At 38.2% G+C, this 22,475-nt stretch overlaps 1 protein-coding gene and 1 long non-coding RNA gene across 5 annotated transcripts in view; both read right to left on the bottom strand.

Moving 5' to 3' along the window:
* The window catches only part of LRMDA (leucine rich melanocyte differentiation associated), a 690,027-nt gene extending 676,050 nt beyond the window's left edge, over positions 1-13,977 (bottom strand). The window contains exons 1-4 of one of the 4 annotated variants that reach the window (XR_006165288.1): positions 13,594-13,977; positions 11,079-11,114; positions 9,025-9,125; positions 717-748 (exon numbers count right to left, since the gene is read on the bottom strand). Coding sequence is in view for 1 of the 4 variants with exons in the window: in XM_042792209.1 (XP_042648143.1) it covers positions 9,025-9,125; positions 13,594-13,623 (131 nt within the window). In the remaining 3 variants the exon portion in view is untranslated. The remainder of the gene's footprint in view (positions 1-716; positions 749-9,024; positions 9,126-11,078; positions 11,115-13,593) is intronic. The other 3 variants (XR_006165289.1, XR_006165287.1, XM_042792209.1) reach the window with 3 other exon arrangements.
* LOC122153387 lies at positions 11,361-13,579 on the bottom strand. Its single transcript, XR_006165292.1, has 2 exons — positions 13,336-13,579; positions 11,361-12,088 (listed from the first exon to the last, which is right to left on the bottom strand). It is a non-coding gene; the product is annotated as an uncharacterized LOC122153387 (long non-coding RNA).
* Positions 13,978-22,475: the final 8,498 nt, after the last annotated feature.

Genomic DNA, 22,475 nt, shown 5'->3' with positions numbered 1-22,475 from the left:
CAGGTAACAAGCTTTTGCCCAATTCTGCCACATGATACAATCTCAAGACAACTCCTTCCACAATGTTAAGCCTTCTTGAGAAAAGCAGAACAGAAAACAATCTTATGTTCTGATCTGTCAGATACAGTAAATCAATGGATAATGGCCAGCACTGGGGGTCAGAGGTATATATACTACAGTGTTTTCACAGTCCGTTAGTGACTATGTGGCCATAAAAAGTCAAGCAAGGATCAATGGACAAAAAGAGAGACTGTTGGGACTAAAGAAGATAACAGCCACCAGTACTGGATAGAAATACAACAATTTATACTCTAACTTTGTCCTTACATATTACTGAGTTTGGAAAAATAACTTATCCATCAAAAAAAACAACTTATATCCTTGGCACAGTATGCTGAAATCAGTGAGATATTTAAATACATACCATAAGCCATTAATTTGGTATTTTTAAAATCAGTCATTCACTGGTCCCCTTCAAATCAACAATAAATCAATGACGACAGGTAAGACACAGCAGAATAATATACAAGTCACAGAAACAGACACATATAATACTTTGTAAAAGCAAATATTCTATAGCCACATTTACAGTTGACAACATAACAGAACACAAGCATGGCTATTGTATGCAAGACAAGGTATATCTTAGTAGTACTTCTTAATATTATTCAAAGTTTTTGAAGGGAGGAAAAAAAAAAGTTTTCCTTATACATTACCCAGATCACATCTGGTTCCTGTTGAAATGTCACTTTTCAAAAGGGGGAGGCATGGTGGGAGGGAAAAGGAAGGGAAGAAGAGATCAAGGAGTAGATTTAGTTTTGATTGTCTATCAAAAGCAGAATTAATACTTGAAGTCTACAATCCTTTTTGTTACTAGTAACATTCTCCTTCCATTTTTAAAATAGACATACACCTATAAAACTTTCTTGTATACAACTCCCTTGGTATTAACCATGTAGAAAGTGAACCCATCATCCCACTTGTCTTCAGTCCACCTAGTAGCATAAGACTATTTCACAGTTATGTTAACAGAAAGATAATTATGCATAAGGCAATCCATAGTGATTAATAAACATGTAAGACTTCTGAAAGACCACTGCATCTGTAAATTTAAAATAATTTAAATGATTCCTTGTATATAAATATTTCATTTAGCAAATTGATTTCCAACTGAATTGCTTCTAAAGAATGACCACCCTTAGCAGTGTTTGTGTACATTTATTTTCAGACATTCATAACGTTTCAACATTACTTTCAAAAAAAGCATCTTGTGCTTACTGTAGGACATCCCTTATGGGTAAACTTTAAGTACCCAGCTCAAATTACAAACCTACTCATTTGAACTTGATACATTACTGCAACAGCAGGAGAAAAATTATCAAGAATTTATACATTTTGGATTTCTTAGCTGTTGAAAATGCTATCTCTTTATTGAAGCCTCTAATACAGCTCCATTTACCTTGAAACAGTGAACTATTTCAAGTATAAAAGTTACATTTGTAAACCAGTTTTCTTAGGGTAAAAAAGAAACCTCAGCTACTACTAAACATCTTTTTTTAAAAAGCAATACAAAATCTTCAATACTTAAACATATTAATTCTCTTTTCAAATAGTAAACTGTGGTCATGCTTGAAAGAAAACAAAAAAACAAGGAGAGTGAAACAGATTAACTGCATAGCTCCAATACACTTATTTCAGACAACATACTATAAATCATCTTGAAACAAAACAGGCAATTATAATGTGCACAAATGTTATGATACTACGCATCTCTACTGGTCCAATGGTTCTAAATTATTGAAAGTGATGGCTGAACAAGGGCATATTTTTTCAACACACTTGGATTACTTGAAGGATTTGAATTCTTTCTTTAGCTATCCAGTGCCGTGCAGATCTATCTAATGTCAATAAACAGATAGATAGATGTGGCTTGAATTATCTAAGAGACATCTAAAGGCATTAAAATATATGACCAAAATTTCTGTAGCAATGCGTTTTGTTTGTAAAGAATCATGACCTTTTTTTCCCTTCAATACTGTAAGAAGCATCTAAAATTAAAGCAAGTACATACATTTTTCCTCAAAGCATTCCTTCAAAGCATTGAATTCCTTTCTCCTAACCACCACCCCATATTTCAGTCCTCCTCACCTCAGTGTAAAAGAAACAGGAGAGCCACAAGACAGAATAATTTCAAAACATAACCAGCTATTTGTAAACAATACTCTCCTGCAGAAAATCTGCAAGAACTAGCAGCAAGTAAGGTAAATCAATTAGCTTGCTAATTTCTCATCCTCATTTATTTAGCTCTGCACTATATTTGTTGTAATTGACTATAATTATGTTAATTACTAACTCCAGCATAATTACTATATTTATTGTCATTGAGCACACTATGTACCCAAAGCAAAGCTGGCATTTGTCGGGCATCAAAAAAAAAAAAAAAAAAAAAAAAATAAAACCACACAACTGTCGGGAGGGGTTTCTCTGAAAACTGGCTGATATACCTTCTGCAAATGAAAGGGCAAAAGAGATTTCATGCAATGCTAGTTTGAAAGCATCAGTTCATTAAGGATATTAATTTTCTGATAACTACACATTTAAGCATGACACACTGGAGCAGTATCTACAGGATTTAGCAATTATTAATGCGTGACAGTTTCAAATGCTAAGTGAATCAATTAAACAGCAGCATTCACAATTTGAGAAGAGATAACTGCTTCATAACTGCCTAAGACTACAATTTTCACATGACAAAAAAGGGCCATTCAGGCTCCTTCAAAACCTGACAGGTCAAGAAAGAAGTTTGAAACAAAAGCACCTTATAACCATCATCTCTCCTCTTTACTTGTCAGATCAACTTTGCTAGTGTCTCCGCTGAAATGGCATCACCATGCCAGCTGCCACAAGGTGATTTTTCATGTCTTGTCAAAGAAATCTTTTATTCTATTTGCTCTGCATTAACATGTTACATTTATTGATCAAGCCCTTTCTGCAGCCACAGCAGGGCACTGTGCTCTTATGCCTAAGGGGGCTTTGATGTCCTGGTGACATTCTAGACCGAATAATGCACATACTAAATAGATTTAATGCAGAAATGTGTTTGTGCATGACAGCTACATTAATAACAGCCCCTCACACTGATAAATATGCAATTGCTACGATTAAGAGTTACCCAATTATGGTGAAAATATTTTTCTACTTTATAAATAAAACCATCAAAAAGTTTTAACAATAGTGCATTTTCTTCAACATTTTAAAATGCTATAAAGATCAGTCTAAAGGCTTTTAAAAAATATGTCATGCTTTGTTTTGAATTCTGGCTTTTATTTCCATCTCTCTTTTGTTGTTCATCTTCCTGTTCTGTGAGTCTTACTGCTGCACAGACTGGGAAGGTGGTGAGGGAAGGCGGCGGGGGGGAACCTCTCTTCCACATGCTCAACTCAAAGAGGAACATGCCCTGTAAAACTGAAGTCCAGTTTCAAGCTGCCACTTGCATATTCCCCCAGGCAAGAAAACAGTAGGCAGAAGAGAGAAGCAAACAATCTCTAGTCCACAGAGAGGTTATTGCAAAACCTCAGCCTCACAAAAATCATGGAGGAACATTTCAGACTAGGATTAAAGTTCAAGGGGGTGTTTTCATACATATACCCTCTTAATCGGACAGTGGAAAATATGCACAAGCACACACTGTGCAAATTATTCATGCTTCTAGCAGAAATAATCTGCACCCTAGAGAGAGGGAAGAGATATCTGTATCTCCATGAGCACAATTATTGGATTAATCCTCCCTCATTGGCCAAGATTAAAGATTCACTCTCCCTTTAGCCCTAGACCCAGAAGAAATCTCTGTAAGAAAAAGGAAAACAACTCATGTGTTTAAAACTGCGAACAAAATTAGAAGATGGACTTCTATGAATCGGACTGTAGATGTTACTTTTAAAAACATGGCACCTACTTGTACAAACACAGTGACATCTGTTATTCAAGCACTGGAGTGCATTTAGCCTTTAATGTGAAAGGAGAAATTTGACACAAAGAAAATTATCCAAGACAAATAACCTTTGAATAGTTGGGAGGTTTTTTTCTCTCCACAAGACAGCAAGGTGCATCAAAAAAAATCATTGTATTTCATCCAAATCTCTATTCCCTACCTACATTAGCTCCTTCCTACTTATTTATTCCTTTCTTTCCTTCACCACTGATTATTAGTTACCTTTTTTTTAAATGAAACCTTTAACTTCCAGTGATCAACAGTAATTTTTCATTCCCCCTTGAAATCCTTTTCAGCAAAGCCTCCCAGTAACATTAACGCTGGCACGTCTGACTTTCCTTTCCATACTCCAAGCTTTCATTAAATGGGAAGCAGGGAATGCCTTCCACATATTATGAAACAAAATAGTGGCCTTTACAGTACTCTATTATCAGGGAAGGTTATCAAATACAGTTGCCATCAGACACTCGGGAGCAGATTTCCAAAGCAAAACCTCTCTTCTCCTGAAACATGCCTTACTGAAAAAACACTATGTAAATAGTTCACTTCTAAAACAGTTGAAAATAATTATCAATATCAAATCAAAAGAGCTGCTACAACTCAGGCCATTTTATGATGATCACACCAATAAAGCTGCAGAATCATAGAATAACTTAGGTCGGAAGGGGCATCTAGAGGTCATCTAGTCCAATTCCCTGCTCAGAGCAGGGTGACTTCAGTTAGATCAGGTTGCTTGGGGCTTTTTCCAATTGCACTTTGAATATCACCCAGGATGGAGACTCCACAACCCCTCTGGGCACCTCCTCTACTCAACCTTTCTCGTTGCAAAGCCTTTCTTGACAAACAGTTGGAAATTCTCTTGCTGCAACCTGTAATGACTGCCTCTCCCCCTTTTGCTGTACATCTAATAAGAGTTTGGCTCCATCTTCTTCATAACACACTGTTAGTCCCAAAAGGAAACAGAAGACATTAGAAACTATTTAAACAAAAATCTGTGAGGAAAACAGCATGAGAAGAAGTAATTCATCAGTGGACTATAGTGGTCAGGGGTTGAAGGATTTATGCCCACCAGGGGTGTAAAGAGAAGGCAATTCAGTGGCACTGTATCTTGCCCATTACAACTAGAACGCTTTTAAGTACACACTAGTTTTAAGTCATACACAACAAATTGCTGTTACTCCACTTTTTTCCCCCAACATCCCCATAAAGTTTCCTTTTGCCATTCACCTCTATCTTTCCTTTCCCTCCCAGGAAGATGCGTAACCACTGTGACTGGTAACAGTCACTTTGCTTTGGCTGCCAGAAGAAAGAGAGTTGGATCCATGTATCACTCAGGGTAATCAAAAAGAAACACTAGTTATTGGAAAAAGGCAAACAAGAAAGACAATTCTTTTAAAGAGCAACTTTTTGTCATTATTTAATCGAGTACTGTTATTAGATTTACCACATCTGATGCAAAGACAAGGAAGCATCTTCACAGGCCCTAATTTTAATTTAGTAAAGAAGGTGCTCTAGACTGGGAAGAACTCTGAAGGCAGAAAAAAATAGTGAAAAAAATATACCTTTTCCTCTGTATTAAATTGCCAATACAAAAGAACTAATGACAACCTCCCCCTCCTGATTTAGTTCTCCAGTCCTGTGTACATTTATGTGCTTACATCACACCCAAAAAGAAAAAATCTGAGAAATCTGAATAACAAAACCACCACACATAAGAACACTGAACCCATATAATTACTCTTCTTTGCAGAAAAAAACAGATGAGAAGTGCCATAACAACCAATAATTAATTAGAAGATATCCCTAATTTTCTTAAAAAATTATTATCCAAATATGTATCAACTCAACAAGTTTTTTTAAAAAAAGGGGGGTTGAAAGGGGAGAAACTCCTTGGTTTGTACAAAACAACAAGCTATATTTCCCAGAATAACACAACAGCATCTTTTGAAATATGTTATTAAGAGACAAGCTTGACAAAAGTTGTCTGCATGTAAGTCACAAAATACACCATGTTTGACTAATTCTTTCACACTTTACCAACAGTACTAGCCAGACTTCCCACCTTTTCCCATTTTCCAGTATACCTGCCTCTGAAAACATACATTTACAATGGAAAGCCTTAAATGACAAAATAACTTACCTGGCTCTATCCTGACTTTTGCAAATTTATCTATATCACAGTAGTATCAAAATCAGTATGATTCACTAAAGTGATTGTTCAATCAAGTATTACATTATATCAGCTGCATAAGAAAGTCCTCTGACATCTGTATCATGATATACAAATATATCTTTCTGATAAAGAGCCTCGTGTGTGTGCGCACAGTAAAGACTGCAAGTCTACAACTGCACACAACTTTCTGGTTCAGAAAGGACAGCACTGTCTTGCAAGAAAAGTTTGCTGCCACCTCACCACAAAGCTGAACACGTTACAGCAACAGAGACGCAACTCTCTTTCTCTCCATGCAACTATACCCATATAGCAATATCAGATAACGACTGCAAATACTGCTACCCAATAACAAAAAATCTTCCATCTATCCTCGATTTCTTAAATTCTTAATCTAATTATTATGTTGTCAGAAATTCTACTGATGCTTTTACATAACAGAATTTATTGCCTGCTACAGGACAATGATTCCTTCCCAAAACACACATGGCAGTAGCCATACATACAGAGGACAGGACACAGAAACCCTATATGCAAAACAACATTAAAAAAAGATTGCTAAGTACTTATTTACAGCCTAACACTAAGAACAGGTAACTGCTGAATATTTCTCTGGCTTAAATACAAGCTAAAAAATTAGTGACCACTGAAATATTTTTTTCTTTCAAAGAACACACACACATATTCTCATCTAACAATCCACAATATTACAATGAAGACTAACATCTTTACTACAAATAACTATTGTGCCAGCAAAGCACAATGTTCTCTTTATCTTTTCCTAGATTTTGATCACCCTTGATCTTCGTCACTTGACTTATGCCTTTACCAACAGATAGCAAGTTTTTATAGAAAATCAAGCTCCTTTTTAAAGAGATATTAAGTTTAGAGTTTCTTCCCCACTGAAAACAACATACTAATCTAAACTTTTCAAATTAAGCACTAACTGATAAAAATCATAAAACTCATCACTATACTACAGCACTGTCAGATTTGTCAAGCAATAATATGTGTTTTAAGATGACAACGATCTTACTGTTTACACTTGTTTCAACAGCTGTGCAAGACATCTCTTCTATATTCACACTCATTTAAGGCTATGACATTTACTCTACATCTTATCTAACTCTATAATATGCAGGCACAGTGTTCATACCTGAGTGCATATCAGTCTGAACAGCTACTGTATAATACTTCATTCTTAGTTTCTATATGCTTGGTATATCTATCACAGCTCAAATGAGAAACCATTACTGCTCTCATCACATGTAGTATTAGTTTCCCTAAGCTAAAAATAAAGAAAAAACAAACAAAAAAACCCACCAACCCCACAAAATAAAAGCCACAAAACAAAAACACCTCTCCCTTTTCCCCAGATCTGATTTCTGGCCTTAGAATGCTTTTGCAGCTTTAAAACAGCAAGCTATCCTACATCAAATGCTGATGGCAGCTACCCCCAAAACCAGCACTTTCTCTCAATGTTTCCTCACAAAAGGTTTTAAACACACTTTTTTTTTTTTTTCCCCAAGCACCAATAAAACCAAATTATATCCCTTATGAAAAATAAGCTAACTGATAATGTTTTGGGTAGCAAAGGAAAGAAGGGATGAAAACAAATTTGAGAAACACACCAACAATTAAGCTCTCGGTGAAAACATGAACTAGTAACTTGAAGTTTTACAGTGGTATTTTACATCTAGATTTAATGTTCTTCAAATCATGCATTAAATGAAAGAAACAATTTTTTTTTTTTTCTCCAGAGATAGAACCTCCAGAGGCATAAAGAAAGAGCAGTCTTGTCGATAATGTTAAATCTTAATACCCATGTGGAACTTGAACTATCTTCATGGCAAAATCAAAAAATGTCTGTTCAATTCCCTCCCCCAGCAAAATTCTCTCTTCTGATTACAATTTCTGTACGTGCAGAGTCATCAGCCAGAAGACAATAACAATCCACAGATTGTTTAGTGCCTCCATTGCTCTGCTACCTCTTGCATATAGGACTCAGTCTTTCAGATCTGACAGTGGCTCAGGATAACATTTATGAGTGTTAAGTAAGTTAAAACCAGTGGTTGTTCCTCCTAGGAGAACAAGGCACCAGCACACTACTTTTACGTGTCTTACTCCTCACAAGCAGACTCTAGGCCTACCCTCAATAAAATAAAAGGAACACACAAGAGTCTAACCCTGCCACTGAAAAACTATGCTTTTTCTTAAACAGACAGCCACACTCCATTCCTTTATCCCTCCTTACCTACAGAGTTGCCAACCTGAAAGGTACAATGCTGAGCCACATCAGGCTCTTTCACAAGGATTAAATGAAAAGGGATACTGTAATAACTAATGGGAATACTATAGAATTTGAAATCAATCCATATATTAAAATAATTAGAATTTATTTAGAAATTCTAACTGTACCTAATTGTAGCACTTAACTACACAGCTGCCCAAAAATAAAATCATACAACAAAAACACATCATCTGGGAAAAAGTATTTCAAACCATTTATGGTCACAGAAAAAGAAGGAAGAGAAGCAAACACATGTATTTTCGTTAAGAGCAATTCACTTTTGATCTCATTCTTCATTTCTTTGGGTAATGCTTACTTTCCATTTTGAACAGAGAACAAACCATAAACTCCTCACTGGGCATCATTTATGCTAACATGAGAAATTTCCAGACTCACCTGATTACTTATGTTCCAAGTGTGCAATAAAAGGAGAAAAACATTGCCTATAAAAGAGTGCTGTCCACTTGATAACAACTAAATGTACCTGACATTTGAAAAAAAAAAATATTAAATATTCTGCTTTTGGAGTTGGTGTCCCATATTGCACTTGAAAATCTATACACTGTCACATACCTTAACAAGTTGAAGCTAAGGTCTAGCCTTTTTGCCATATGTCCATATTTTGCTCCTAGGAATTCTGGAATTTCTTCACAGTCTTGACCAATGTAGGACACCTGAGAATTGGAAGCAAAAAGGGAAACTTTCATAAGCAGGTTATTTAATTTCCTATCCAGATTGCGTCTCACTGATCCAATGACAATACACAATACCATAAATATTCATTATAGCTTTAAGCTACATCAGTTTTACTGCTATAGAATCTATCACAATTTCATTTTTCTATTGATACAATCAGCTTAATATTTATTACATCTATAGTCTTATGTACAATGTGTTGTCTCCTTTCAGGTAAAAATAATTTGATCAAATACATCGCATTACTTCTATTCCACTGTTAACACTTAGATCTAACATTACTTTGTATTACCTTTCTGCTACACTCCAGAAGAAAATTTTTTGAAAGATCAGAAGCCATTCAAAGGACTTTCTAGTTTGCCTCTCAATACACAACACACTAAAAGATCACTTTGGAAAGTTCGGTCCAGAAATACCTCAGCAGTGTACTGCCAGTCCATTCTCATAACCATTCCTTGAGGAGATTATTGTTCCCATTGATATGCTAGGGACAGAGCAAAAGAACTACCCAAGATCTGAAAAACCAAGCATGCAGCTTTTTTCAGACAGTTATGTAAGTCTTAAAGATTTCTGGCATCAACACCTACGTTCAGATCACACTTCTCCTTATACCCAAAAGACTTGTGAGTGTCCTTCCTCTTTTTCATACCAGCCCACCTAACCCACTTTAACAAACACAGGAAGAATTAGCAGTAACAAAAAAATACAGTCTACTCAGCTTTTTTTTTTTCATTTTTAATCAGGATGAAGTGAGTGATAATATTTCCAGAAAAACACTAACAATAAAACAGTTAAACTTTTTCTATTCTCTATTCTCTCTGCTGTATTGTCTTAGAAGTCTTTGGTTTGATTTCTTCGAAGAAACCCCACAAAGCCTACCAAACCTAATGTCATGAATTCTATACATCTATATTTGCTCATCCTCCCAATGTTCAAAATATCAGTATAAACACTATTTCAGATTTCATTCTAAAGAATTCTTAGTTAACTTTAGATGGTAACTTGCTAGTTAAGTAAATTTCAACACTGTTAGACCACTATCTATAAGGTATTGTTTTTATCTAAATATTTAATATAAAGTCAATTTCAAGACCATATCCCATTGGTCTAAAAGATGTTAGATGAAAAATATGCAAAAAAGTCAGCCAAACTTTGTTCTGTTAATATTTCACTTTATTTTAAAATAGAGACTGCTCTGCAGATCAGACTGAGGGTACGTACTTTCACAAGTCAGCCCAGTCTCTCACACACTAAAAATTATTGCAATCTGATAATACTAAATTGCATGCCATTTAATTCATTTTGTTCAATAACATCAACAGATAAAGCTGACAACGGTGAAATAATTTTTACGAGCAGAAAACCGGTAGCTTGAAGCTCAGTTTAACAACTTCTTTCCCTTGTTAAACCATACCTGCTCTTGCAGTAAATTCTGCTACCAGACATACACGTTACTTTACCAAACATAAGGACAAAAGGGAAAGGAACTGTTTTGGGTAGTTGGCATCCTAATGGTTTGAACAAAATAGAAACCATTTTGCAGAATTTATTGAATTAAATACATTGGGTTTTTTCCTCCAGTCTTCCTCTAAGAAAACTACAACACGCAACATACATGCAGGTATGCATACAAGAATTGTTTCATTCTTCACTGAATGGTAGATTTCTTTAAACTAATGATTGCAAATCCTTGGAAAGACATCACATTAACAGCAAAATAATACTCTGGATAAAACACCTATTTCAATGTAACACATTGAAATAGAAATGTCTAAAGTATGATGCCTATTAACACTAGGAGTGCAAGACCGTCTTGAGCAACTACAAACATAGCAGGAGCACAGACCACCACTTCGCTTTTCATCCAGGGAGGAGTGGTGGAAAAGGAGCAAGAGACTCTGACCTGCATCGCCACTGCTTCAGAAACTTACCTGGCCATAAACGTTCTAGGTCCAGAAGAACAGAAGCTGAAGAAAAAAGTTCATACAAATGTGATTTGGAGCACACAGGAGGCAAAACGCATAAAATGTGGCAAAGCTTCAGCCTTTGAACTCTTATAATATACAAATATAATTGCATAACTGGTACAAACGTATTATTCACAGGCATATTTGCACATGAAATATGGTTGTCGCGACCTTTTAATGCTGAGGCCTTGTAAAAGGAATTTTACTTCCACAAAGTCCATTTCAGCACACTCACAGTACAAGCACTTTTTTCAATTTAAAACAAATAGATTTATTTTTCCACAAAATATACAAAGCGCATTCAGCTTCAGATCTCTATACCCAAAGTACATGAACGTGCTTCGGATACCCAAGAACTCTCTGTACTGTAACAGCTGTAACTGCCAGCGATGCAATACATGATAAGCCTTTTTGAATAAGCTTTCAAGAGTTATTTCCCCACTCTTCTGCTCTTTAATTCTTGAACAATGCTGATATAAAACAACACTTCAGTACTCTGGACAACTGAATAATAACGTTTCTTCATTTGCATTCTTTCAGTTCAAAATCATTTACCCAGAAAACAACAAAATGTACATAATTCAGTATTCTTTCTTTTACATCCATCTCAAATACCCTCAAAATTAGAATGAGCTTTCAAGTACATATCCAAAGATGTCATCACTGAAAGATGACAGCAAGCATACTTCTCCCAAAACCCTCAGCTCCCTGGGTACAAGACACACCAGTAAAAGGAGATTTCTTAGGTTTTTCTATACCAGTCACAGAGTATCATGTGGGACTAAAAACTGGATGTGGATGTTTCCATTGCTTAATTCTTCAACTAAAATCTAATACAGGTTGGTCACAGTCAATCATTCTTATTACTGGTGCTCTGCTCAACATCCCACTGAAATGTTCAGAAAGTTTCCCACAGAGTCCAGCATCAGATAGGATATGGATGTCTTGGACATTCTTGCAGACTCTTCAACACACTGTATGTAATTCGGGAAAAAAAATATGCTTTTACAAAATTTTTAACACTTAAGTTAACCAGCCGATAGCAGTTGCACCAAACTCTGCTAGTTTCAGAGGCTATTACCATTTAATCTCTGCAATCATTTCACAACGATATTGTAATCTTAGTAACTCATAAAGTAACATCTTTAATAAAGAATGTAACCAAACAGGTCGTGTATGAACTCTAGATACTGCATATTCCCTTCCACCGAAGGGAATTACATCTGGAGAATATTTCCAGTCAGTTGAGCATTATATTTTACTCTATGATGTTAGAAGGCTGTATGTTAGGCACATGGCCAAATTAAGAATATGCTTCACTTGAAGGGGTTTCAAGGCATGCTCAAGGGAAGACGGCAGCATGTTACTCAGTGCCATAGTGCACCATTGAGACCACATGAACCGTTTCCTGCAGCAGCTGCAAAATTAGCCAGTTGCCTCCATATCACACACACACACATTTACATGAATTCCACACAGAAATAGCAACCAGATTAAAGAAGCAATTAGATGGGCAGCACCCTGGTTTAATGGCAAACCCTTTCCAAAAAGATTACAAGCTTCATTTATTCTTTTTGTGTGAAAAAAAAAAAAAAAAATAAAATAAAATTGCTAGTTTTAGTCACAGGTTCAGCAGTAATGACATCCATTCTTAGCCAGAAAATTTTTCAGTAGCCAAATAAGGAACAGGGTAAAGGCCAGTAGGATGTTTTACTTCCCAACTTCTCTCTTTAACCCAAATGAAACACACATAGCGTTTACTTTCAGCAGGAACAACACTTGGCATATTTCAGTCCTTCCCCTTCGGTTTACTCCCGCAGCCCACTCGAACGCGGGAGCGGCAGGGCCCAAGAGGAACCGGAGGCCGCTCTGGAGCACGCCGCGCTCCTCGGCCCGCCCGGCCAGCCGCAGGGCTCGCACGGGAGCGAACGGCTGCAGCCACCCCGCCCGCCCCGCGGCTCAGCCCCGGGCGCGCCTCTGGCCTCCGAGCAACAATCCCCCGCCGCGGGTCAGCCCGGCGCCGCGCTACCTGTCCGAGGAGAGCAGCGCCAGGGCACACACGCACAACCCCCGCCCGCACGGCCCCGAGCACACCGCCGGGGCCGCCCCGCCTTCCCCCGGCCGCCGCTGCGGGGGCAGGGGCAGCGGGAGGGGCAGGGGCGCTCCGGGGCTCTTCCCCGGCAGCGGCCTTGGAGCAGCGCGTTTGCGGGAGGGCCGATACCTGGAGCAGCGTCCCGCGGCGCGGTGCCGACGTGCGGCTGGAAACTAAAACGCCCTAGCCCCGTGCGAGCCCGCTGCCCACCCCCCACACCCCCGCGGGAGCCCCGGCCCCACCGAGCGAGCGCTCGGGCCGAGCGGCGAGGAGCCGGCGTGGAGCTCAGGCAGCCGCCAGCAGTGCTGGGGGCGGGGACGCGCCGGCCGGGGCGGGCTGCCCCCGGCAGGTGGGGCCGCCGTCTCCCTGCGGGCCGCGGACACTTACTTGGGCTCCGCTCACCACCACCCCTGCCATGGCTGCGGGGGCGACCGCGCCGGGGCTTCCGCGGGCTCGGGGCCGGGCCGGGCCGGGGCCTCTTCCTCGCAGCCGTCAGCTGACGCGGGCGGAAGCGCGGCCGGGCCGCGGGCGGGGGCGGCGGCAGCGCGGGGCTCCCGCTGCCACCTGCGGCCGAGGCGAGCGCCGCCGCGTTCGGCTGCCGCTTCGCCCGCCCCCCGAGGCCCTCCGGGCAGGCCCGTCCCGCGGCGCAGGCGGGGGCAGGGGGGTGGCGCCGGGCGGGGGTCCGCGTCCCCAGGCCGCGGCGGCCCCGCTGCCGTGCCCGGCCCCCAGCGATGGTCCGGGCGCCACACGCCCCGCTGCCGCGCCTCAGCACTCGGCGGGCACCGCGCGTTGGGCTGTAACGGCGGCGGAACGGGCCCCGGGCAGAAGTGACGGAAACAGCTGCTAAATAGGGTGACAGTGGCGGGGGAATTGGGGCTCGGGTTTCATTCCCCGTAAGGAGCTAGGTGGCTTGGAGGGACATCTGGACTGGCTTTCCACCTCCTGAGCAGCCCGTTAATTCGTGGCGCGAAGCGTAACTTGCCTGTGAAGGGATGTATGTCACTGGTAGGGCAACGCTTGCAGAAATAATCCCGTGCTATCTACAGGAGAGGTCCGCCTCCTCACAGCAATATTTTTTGTCTATAGAATAGGGGGTAATTTATGTGGAAAACAGAAACACCTTTGGAATCATCAGAAAAACCTGTCAAACCAGTCCTCCCAGGGCATGAGAATTTGCTAATTAAAATAATGGCATGATGGTAGGTTATCACTGGTTAGGCAGAGTAGGGAAATTGAAGGTTTTCTGCAAGAACTTTATGTGAGACTTACAAAGATACTTAGATTTCCCAGGCTTGGATCCTAAATCCTATTAGTCATCTACCTACCTCTTCAGCTGCCTAAGCACATTTAAAAATCTGGCTCTTCTTTTCCCTTTATTGCTAATATAGCATAACTCGCTCTTGCTGAAAGCAGAGGCACATGCTGTGAGGGGGAATAAGTTTCAGGAGGATATGTATTCTACACTGCAAACCCCTTTCTACAGTTCATTCAGCAACACTGCAGAAACTAATACTGTACTTGCTGCTCTGCCTCTTCATATCAACAGAAAAAAATTCTTGGTACAGCTGTGACACTGCACCTCTAGAGCCACTCCTCTTTTTACACTGACTGCTGGACAGAAAACATAGAGCAAATAGCCAAGGGAAAAAAAAAAAAATACTGCATTTTCCTCCCTGTTATTTTAATGTACTGTATTAAAAATATAAATGGGCCAACATGTAGAAAAATCAAAACACAGTCAATGAACAAATTGCTCTACTGCTTTGCATGAATCTGATTTTTCCTTGTATCATGTACGACAGAGAAGAATCAAACCCTTCATCCACAGCAAAGAATTTGATCCTACACTGATGAATAAAAGTTCTGTTTCTCTAAGTAAGAGTTTTCCATCAAGGCATACTTGCTAGTTCAAGTCATCACTCAGCATGCTTCAAACAATCAGTGCCTTTATTTATTTATTAGATTATATAGCAAATAATGCATGCCAAGGAAAACAAGTACTATGTGAACTGTAAATTTAAACAAAGCAATACATTCTCCTCTTTCCGTATCTGCCTCGTTTTATCTCTCTTTCAGTTACAGGCATGCGGTTCCCATCAGAATGAACACATACAGCTCAAGGCACAAAGTGGCCCACTGCTATAGTTAGCTGTATTTGTCTTAATGGAGTAAATTCAGTTCAATACTACACTCCTGTAAAATTGGAATAACTATATTGAAAACAATTTAGCACATCATTATCTATATTATTAGTATTAATTTTAGTAGAGTGTTAGCTGTCACTTTAGAGATATCTACAAAGAAAAATTTCCTGCCTGAATAGTTTACAAAATAGCACGCAGAAATAATGTCTGTTTTTTCCAGCCTCTTACATTGCCAATTGCATTAACCTGCCATTGATCCTCCTACTTACTAGGCAAGACCTTGTCTAGAGGTAAATTTGCAGGTGCAGCTCCCTAAACTGGGTGACTTAAATTGACTTTATCATCTCTTCAATCAGTTGAGCTGAATTTTGTAAATTACAAAAACAACTTAAGGAGGTGGCAAACTGTTTTAAGTGCATCTGGCTTATAATCATTCTTTAGAAACCAGTTCAACATTTTCTTGTACAGACATGGCCTAGATTATTATCTGCCATGGCTAAAATAATAGATCAAAATCCCGTGGTGTGTAACAAACAGGGAGTGCTACCGACCACAGTGACAAAATGGGCCTATTATACTGTACAGGAAGTGAAAAACAAAAGTCGCTAGAACAGAATAATGGAGAAGAGAAATTTCTTTCTTGTTATGATGCTCCCCTAGACTTTGAAAACTTACATCTTGAAAATCCTAATTCTGCTGCCTGTTTCCTACAGGATGATTGGCAAATTTCTCAGACTTTGTTTTTTCAGAGTCTCTGTTTTACTCCTTAATTTCTAAGTACCCATCACCTGCACATAATTTTCAAAAGGAATGAAAACTCACAGCTGCAACTGTCTACCACTGAAGGAGTATTTTGTAACATCTAATCTGACATTGTAACAAAGTTATAACACTGTCTCAGATTTCAATCGTATGAGTCAATGTGCTCATTAGTTTGTGCCTCATGTTATTATGAAGCTAAAATACATTACAGTGCTATATAAATACAGGAGGGCTTTTTTAGCTTTTGAGCCTGTTGATCATCAGTGTCACTTTATAGAACAGATTCTAGATGACTGTGAGGCTGCCTCTGGTTTTAGAATGTTTTTCACCTTACTATATATATTTATTCTTCTGAGTATCCCAAAACACTACCTTCTTGAGTCCTGGTCCCTCACAACCTGAATCATCTGAATGCTTTCTTTAGCTTTGACAGAGCTGCCTATGTGAGTAAAGCTTCAAAGGACTAAGTTTGAACTTACAAAATATGTTTTTGATGATGATTCCTTAGAAGCTGAAAGTTTTGTGAGGATTCTTCGCAGAGGTCAAAATAATATATATGACAGTGGGACTTAGAAATGTCTTTTTTACAGTGTATGTATACAGGAAATATGAAAATCACTTGTTAATTTTAATTATCAGTTTCACTGCACAGTTAGAAGCAGATGATGGCACTTCTGTATGGGCCATTCAAATATGATTTCCTAAGATTTTTAACAAAGTATTGACAAAACTGCTTGGTATGTGAGTTACATACAGACAAAAACAACATGGACGTTAAAAAAATAAATAGGTTTTCTTGTGTATAGCTACAATAAATGAGTTACACTAATATGCTCGGTATATTTTTATATATATACATACATACATACATACAGATAGATAGATAGATAGAACAAATTGAGCAGACCCATTCCTTGAATAAAGAGCATTACATGTTCACAATGAGATAATACCTGTAAACCAGCCTCCAAACAACTGGGAAGCAATGTATTGGAACCGTGGTAAATACTTGTCAGATCTGTCATTTCTAAGTTCTTCACATAATAACAGCTCTAAGTCATTATGGCAGTCATTAATCTAAAATGTATATACAGCTACAATTATGAAATCTCATTGACCAACTGATTAAAATAATTAGCTAATACATGTCATCAAATTTGGCATAGCACCAAGCACTAAATAAATTATATTTTTTTACATAAAAGCTATGTAATGTATACAATTGTTTTCCTATCTTGAAAGAACACTGAAGGTTTATAAGAGGAAAAAGTAGCAATCCTGAATGTTTTATTAACTGAAAGTTACAAAAAATATTTCAGACTGAGTTAATCTAAATGGTCTGTTTTCCAGTTTACATCACACTATGCATGTATGTCTGCATGTGCATGAATACAATTATCTTACATTTCAGAGTAAGTCAAACAAACTATTATCTTTTAAAATATATATATAATTTCTCCTGACAAAATAGTGTGCTTGAACAAACTGAGTTTTCTGAAACAAAATGTTTCAGAAAAAAAAAAAAAAACAGCCAAGTCACAGAATTCTTCCAATTTGACCGTCAGAAAATTTGGCTCAGAGTTTACCCATACAACTCATTTTGTTGATGCTCACAATGAAAACGTTGTCTCAAAATATTTGTTGATAAGTATCCACAGCAATACTACATTTAATACAAACTGAATGAATTTAGCTGAAAGAGATTGACTGCAGTACAGACATTTTTGTCCGTATTACCAGAGGAACATTTTATTCATAGATAGCTTCACTTACACCTGGTTTTAATCACAAACAGTTAAAGATGGTGTTTAATGTCCAAACCAATAACCTCAGATGTCTCCCAGGAAATAGCTTCACTAGCACTCTCTGCTGTGAAACACGCAGAAAAAAAATAAACATGACAGAAAAAAGATAAAATACAATAAAGTATGTAGCTCAATCTTATTGACAAAGACAGAAAGAAATACAGTAATGATGACGTCATTTGCCATTCCTAAAATGAGCTGCAGGAAATTAGGTTTCTCTTTTCCTATCTCCATTTAACACCCAATGATAAACAAGTTAATGGGATCTGAAAATGAAGTTATACATGGACACTCAATACACCAGTACACCTTTTCTTGAACTGTATTAATATGACACTCTGATACAGTGCTATAAAAATTGAAGATACGAACATCCAAATGACAGTAAAGTGATTTTGTTGTTGTTGTTTTTTTTCAGAAGTGTATGCCCACACTGGTGCATTTGACACTCTGCAGGATACATTTGTCAAGAAAAACAGCCAATGAAATTTGGTTATCCCATAATATCATGGGCCCACATAACAACTCTGAGTTTGTTTTGACTTTCCTACTGTTAACTAATGGCCTTGATTTACATTTTTCCATTCTTGTGGAGACTCCTACAAGAAAAAAGGGGGTTAATATTTTTTCTTTCACCTAGTCTTTGTGGTTTTTTTATCCTTCCCTGCAACACAGAAGCCGAGTGTCCAATCTGATATATCTCCTAAGAAAACCTCTTGCATTTTGGCTCTTTGATTCCTCCCCTGTCCCCAAGCAAAGCAGAATTATGTGTAAAACCACTTCTGGGATACATTTAATTATTTTTTTTCTATTATATGGCAGCAGTGTGGTATGAGCACAGTGAGGGTGCATAGTGACTGTGAATCAATGCAGCTCTGACACTGGTTTATTGCAAAGGTGCCTTGAAGTTCAGCATTTTCTGATGACTTTGGAAAGCTTCATTTTGTAACCTTGCTAGTTTTCTTTTAAGGTAAGTTTTTGTATAGGCTTCATCATGCAATATGCTATAACTAAGAGGTTTTCAAAAACCAGAACAACTTAATAGCTCTGATGACAGAAGGGAAAAAAAAAAAAAAACTTTCCTGAAATTTTTATCCAGTAATCTCATCTGGCTTCCACAAAGTTAATGACAGTTTTGTTGACCATGGTATGGCCCAAACATAATTAAAAATCCCTTATGTTACATTATATAGCACAGTACAGATATTAGGCTAGAATTACATTTAATAAGTGACGCACTCAGCAACTAAGACATGGTAACAATTAATTGTGCAACTTAATTCTGCCTTCTCATAATGTATGTTATGGTACAGAGTTGGTTTTGTTGTGGGGTTTTTTGGGTTTTTTAATATACAAGAGTCTGTTTCCTTTAGATGACAGAATGAACACAGCTAAGAACTTTTAACTCAACCAGGTAAAATATCACTAAGTTCTTCAATGCACTGTATCACCAGAGCACCTAGCATTTTTGAACACATTATTCTCACCCTGTGCCAGAAAAATAGAAAAATCTTCTTCTTCCTATGCTACAGAAAAGGAACTGAGGCACAGAAAGGCTAATTTATTTGTATAAAAACTTACATTCATTACCTGTAGTCAGCTAGAGAACTGAACCTACACCTTCCAAGACCTAGGCTGATATGATAACTGTAGACCATGCTCAGTCTTGGTTTGTTGTATTTGGCGTAAATGCACAGTAGGTATTATATAATAAAAATTATTCTTTCCAGTCAGGAAAAGAAGCAAGTGTAGAACCATAATTTCTTTGCTCCTAGTGGATAATACTTGCAAGCTAAAGGATATTCCAAGCTGAAAGGTGATTATGATTCTCTGTGTGTCCCACCTAGAGTATATAGCATGCAGAAGAAAGATGCTGACATGGGGCGTCCACAAGCAGGATTTTGACATGTTGCCAAAACTAAATGTATAGCACAAACCAAAGACAAGAATCTGTATTTTTCAATAGCTTATAATTCATGCAATCTAAATGTTTTTTCATAAAGCCAACAAAAAGGATTCCAGGATTATCTTCCTGCTGTGTTTCAAAGGCCTGTTGCTGACCATGGAGGCACAGAACACTTAATAAAAGATCATAAGAATTTTTTAATTTGAAAGAATTCAATAATCTTTGTATGGAAGCTGTTGCTGCTGCTTCTTTTATAATTATATGTTGCGCACATACACAGAGACTATTTTTTTCGAAGCTGAAGATGACTGACTCACAACAAACCTGAAGTGCTATACTTCCCTACAATCCATTATGTATATGTGAATTTCAGGTTGGCTGGCTGCATTATCGTGGGAAAGTAAATTGCAATACTAAAGCAACTGTACATTTTTGTGCATCGATGCTTGCTTGCTTGTAAGAATGCAACAATCCGAGCTGGGGGAAAAAAGGTATTAAAACTAGGATAAAGTCCAAATTGAGGCCATCCAATACTTCAGTTCTATTCTAAATAACAGATTTGAGGTTTTAGAAGTTCAGTGAGGTATTTTCTTGTTCCAGGTGTTTGTCACAATGTCTGGGGCAGCAACCGTCTGTCACACAAAGACAAAACAAAATTATTGCAGGAAGTGCTTGAATACAAAGATCAAACAACAAAGGAAGTGGCTGCAGAGGCCAGAGGAGTTTGTAGCTGAGCTGATCTCGCTTGTTCCAGATGCCTTGGCAGTCCACTGTAGAACTGAAATACCAGACCAGCCAGAGGTGGTTTTGTGGGTTTGTTTTTTTTTCAGAAGGAACTATATTCACCTGATTAATCCAAGAAGGCACATTCTGCATCTTTTTTTGCCAACAACACTGCATAATGAGACCTATCTATAAATAGGCATATACTATTAAAAGTACAAGTTGGAAGGGGTCCTATGCCCCTAAGATCCTACACCCATGAAGACGGGTGTCTGTATCCCAATAGAAGATTGTATCATCAGGAAGGAGTTCAAGCCAAGGTGTGGGAATACCTGACATTAGCAAACAGGTTCCTTCCCTGCTTCTCATGGCCTCATTTTTTAATCTTACATCTTTGAGCTGGTTATACCGGCAACGAGAAAAACCACAGCCTTCCACACAGATACCAGATATGTGATACTGCTGCTGAAAAGAGAGCAGTAAGCAGGTATACAATCTAATCGGAAGTCAACATAGAACAGTTCAATATGGAATTACTTCAGTATTTTAAGGAGCAAAAGTTTTAGTTCCCTACCGTTCAGTTCTAAAGCCAGTTGCTATTTTTTGTTATACCTTTTAAGATCCAAAGATTCCCACAGAAATGTATGGAAGTTGCTAACAATTTGGATGGCTGTGAAAGAACAGAGCTCAAACAAAAGCCACCATCCTCTGCAGTTCGTTAAGCAGTAACTTTTCCCATTACTTACTACTTTCATCCACCCATCCTTCTGGGCGAGGAGGGATAAATATAGCTCAGCTAGCATTAATTCTGCATCATCTGGAGACATCACTAGGAAAAGAACATGCACACACATGATGCAATAGGGAAGAGCTGAAAGTTGAAAGTTACAGAGGTACAGTCTCTGCAAACAGTACATTTTCAATTAATATAGAGAAATATACATAAACCTGACAACTATGAGAAACAGCTTTTACACTTCTTGAAAATGAGAGAAAATGCATGGGAAATCAGGGCAGTTTAGTTAAACTTGACTCTTCTTGAATCTTCCTGATGGTGACTTTAGTGTTTTACTTTTCCACTTTCCTTGCGTACAAATATACTAATTTAGAAACCCTTCAAATCCAGTAATATGCATAATCCCCTCTCCTAGGAATGATGAAACAGAAAGAGTGCCAAATCGTAGACTGTAGATTTTATAGTACCTACTGGTCCTCCAAGACATTTTTCTTCTAAGTTCTCCAGTCCTGCATCTAGCACAATTCAGTCACACAACGTTCAGTTCTTCAATAACTAGAAAATCATATGTAAGCTAGTGGAAAAACAAAGGAGTCCAGTGCAGCTGGTAAGGTATTTTCTGCAGGAACTGCTGTTTAACAGGAAAGTGGCTTTGCTGTGAACAGGAAACACAGAGAAAGAGTTCTGACATGTGGGTCAAGCGGTCCTGTGATATTAAGATAAGATTTGTTACGACTTTCCAAATACTGTCCCATTCCTCCTTTCCAAAAACCTGTTCTTCTAGACCCTTCTCACTATCCAAGTGGGAAAGTGAAAAGAAGGAAAAAAGCTGAGCCAATGTGATGCTTCATTCATTGAGAACAGAGTCATACTCTATAAACTGTACATTATGTTTTAGTCTCCAAGCCATCTGTCCAAATAACAAAAAACAAAAACAAAACAACAACAAAAAAAAAATATTTAGATAAGCCTTATTTTGGTGAGAAACACAAAAGAAATAGCAGACTAAATCTAAAGAAACTTCCTGTTTATACTGCAGAAATTATTAGAGACAGACCAGTGCTAAACTTAAGGAAATTCTTGTCTTGATTTTGGAATCCAACTTTGACTCCATACATATAAAAGTATCTGAAAATGTGCTGATATTTAGCCATCAATACTGGAGACCCTTTCCACAATCACAAGAGAACAGT

The sequence above is a fragment of the Tyto alba genome, unplaced genomic scaffold (assembly GCF_018691265.1).
Source record: "Tyto alba isolate M040663 unplaced genomic scaffold, T.alba_DEE_v4.0 Super-Scaffold_1, whole genome shotgun sequence".
In the NCBI taxonomy this organism is placed as follows: Eukaryota; Metazoa; Chordata; class Aves; order Strigiformes; family Tytonidae; genus Tyto; species Tyto alba.
Note: the sequence above shows the minus strand (reverse complement) of the source record. Positions and strands in the feature narration are given on the sequence as shown.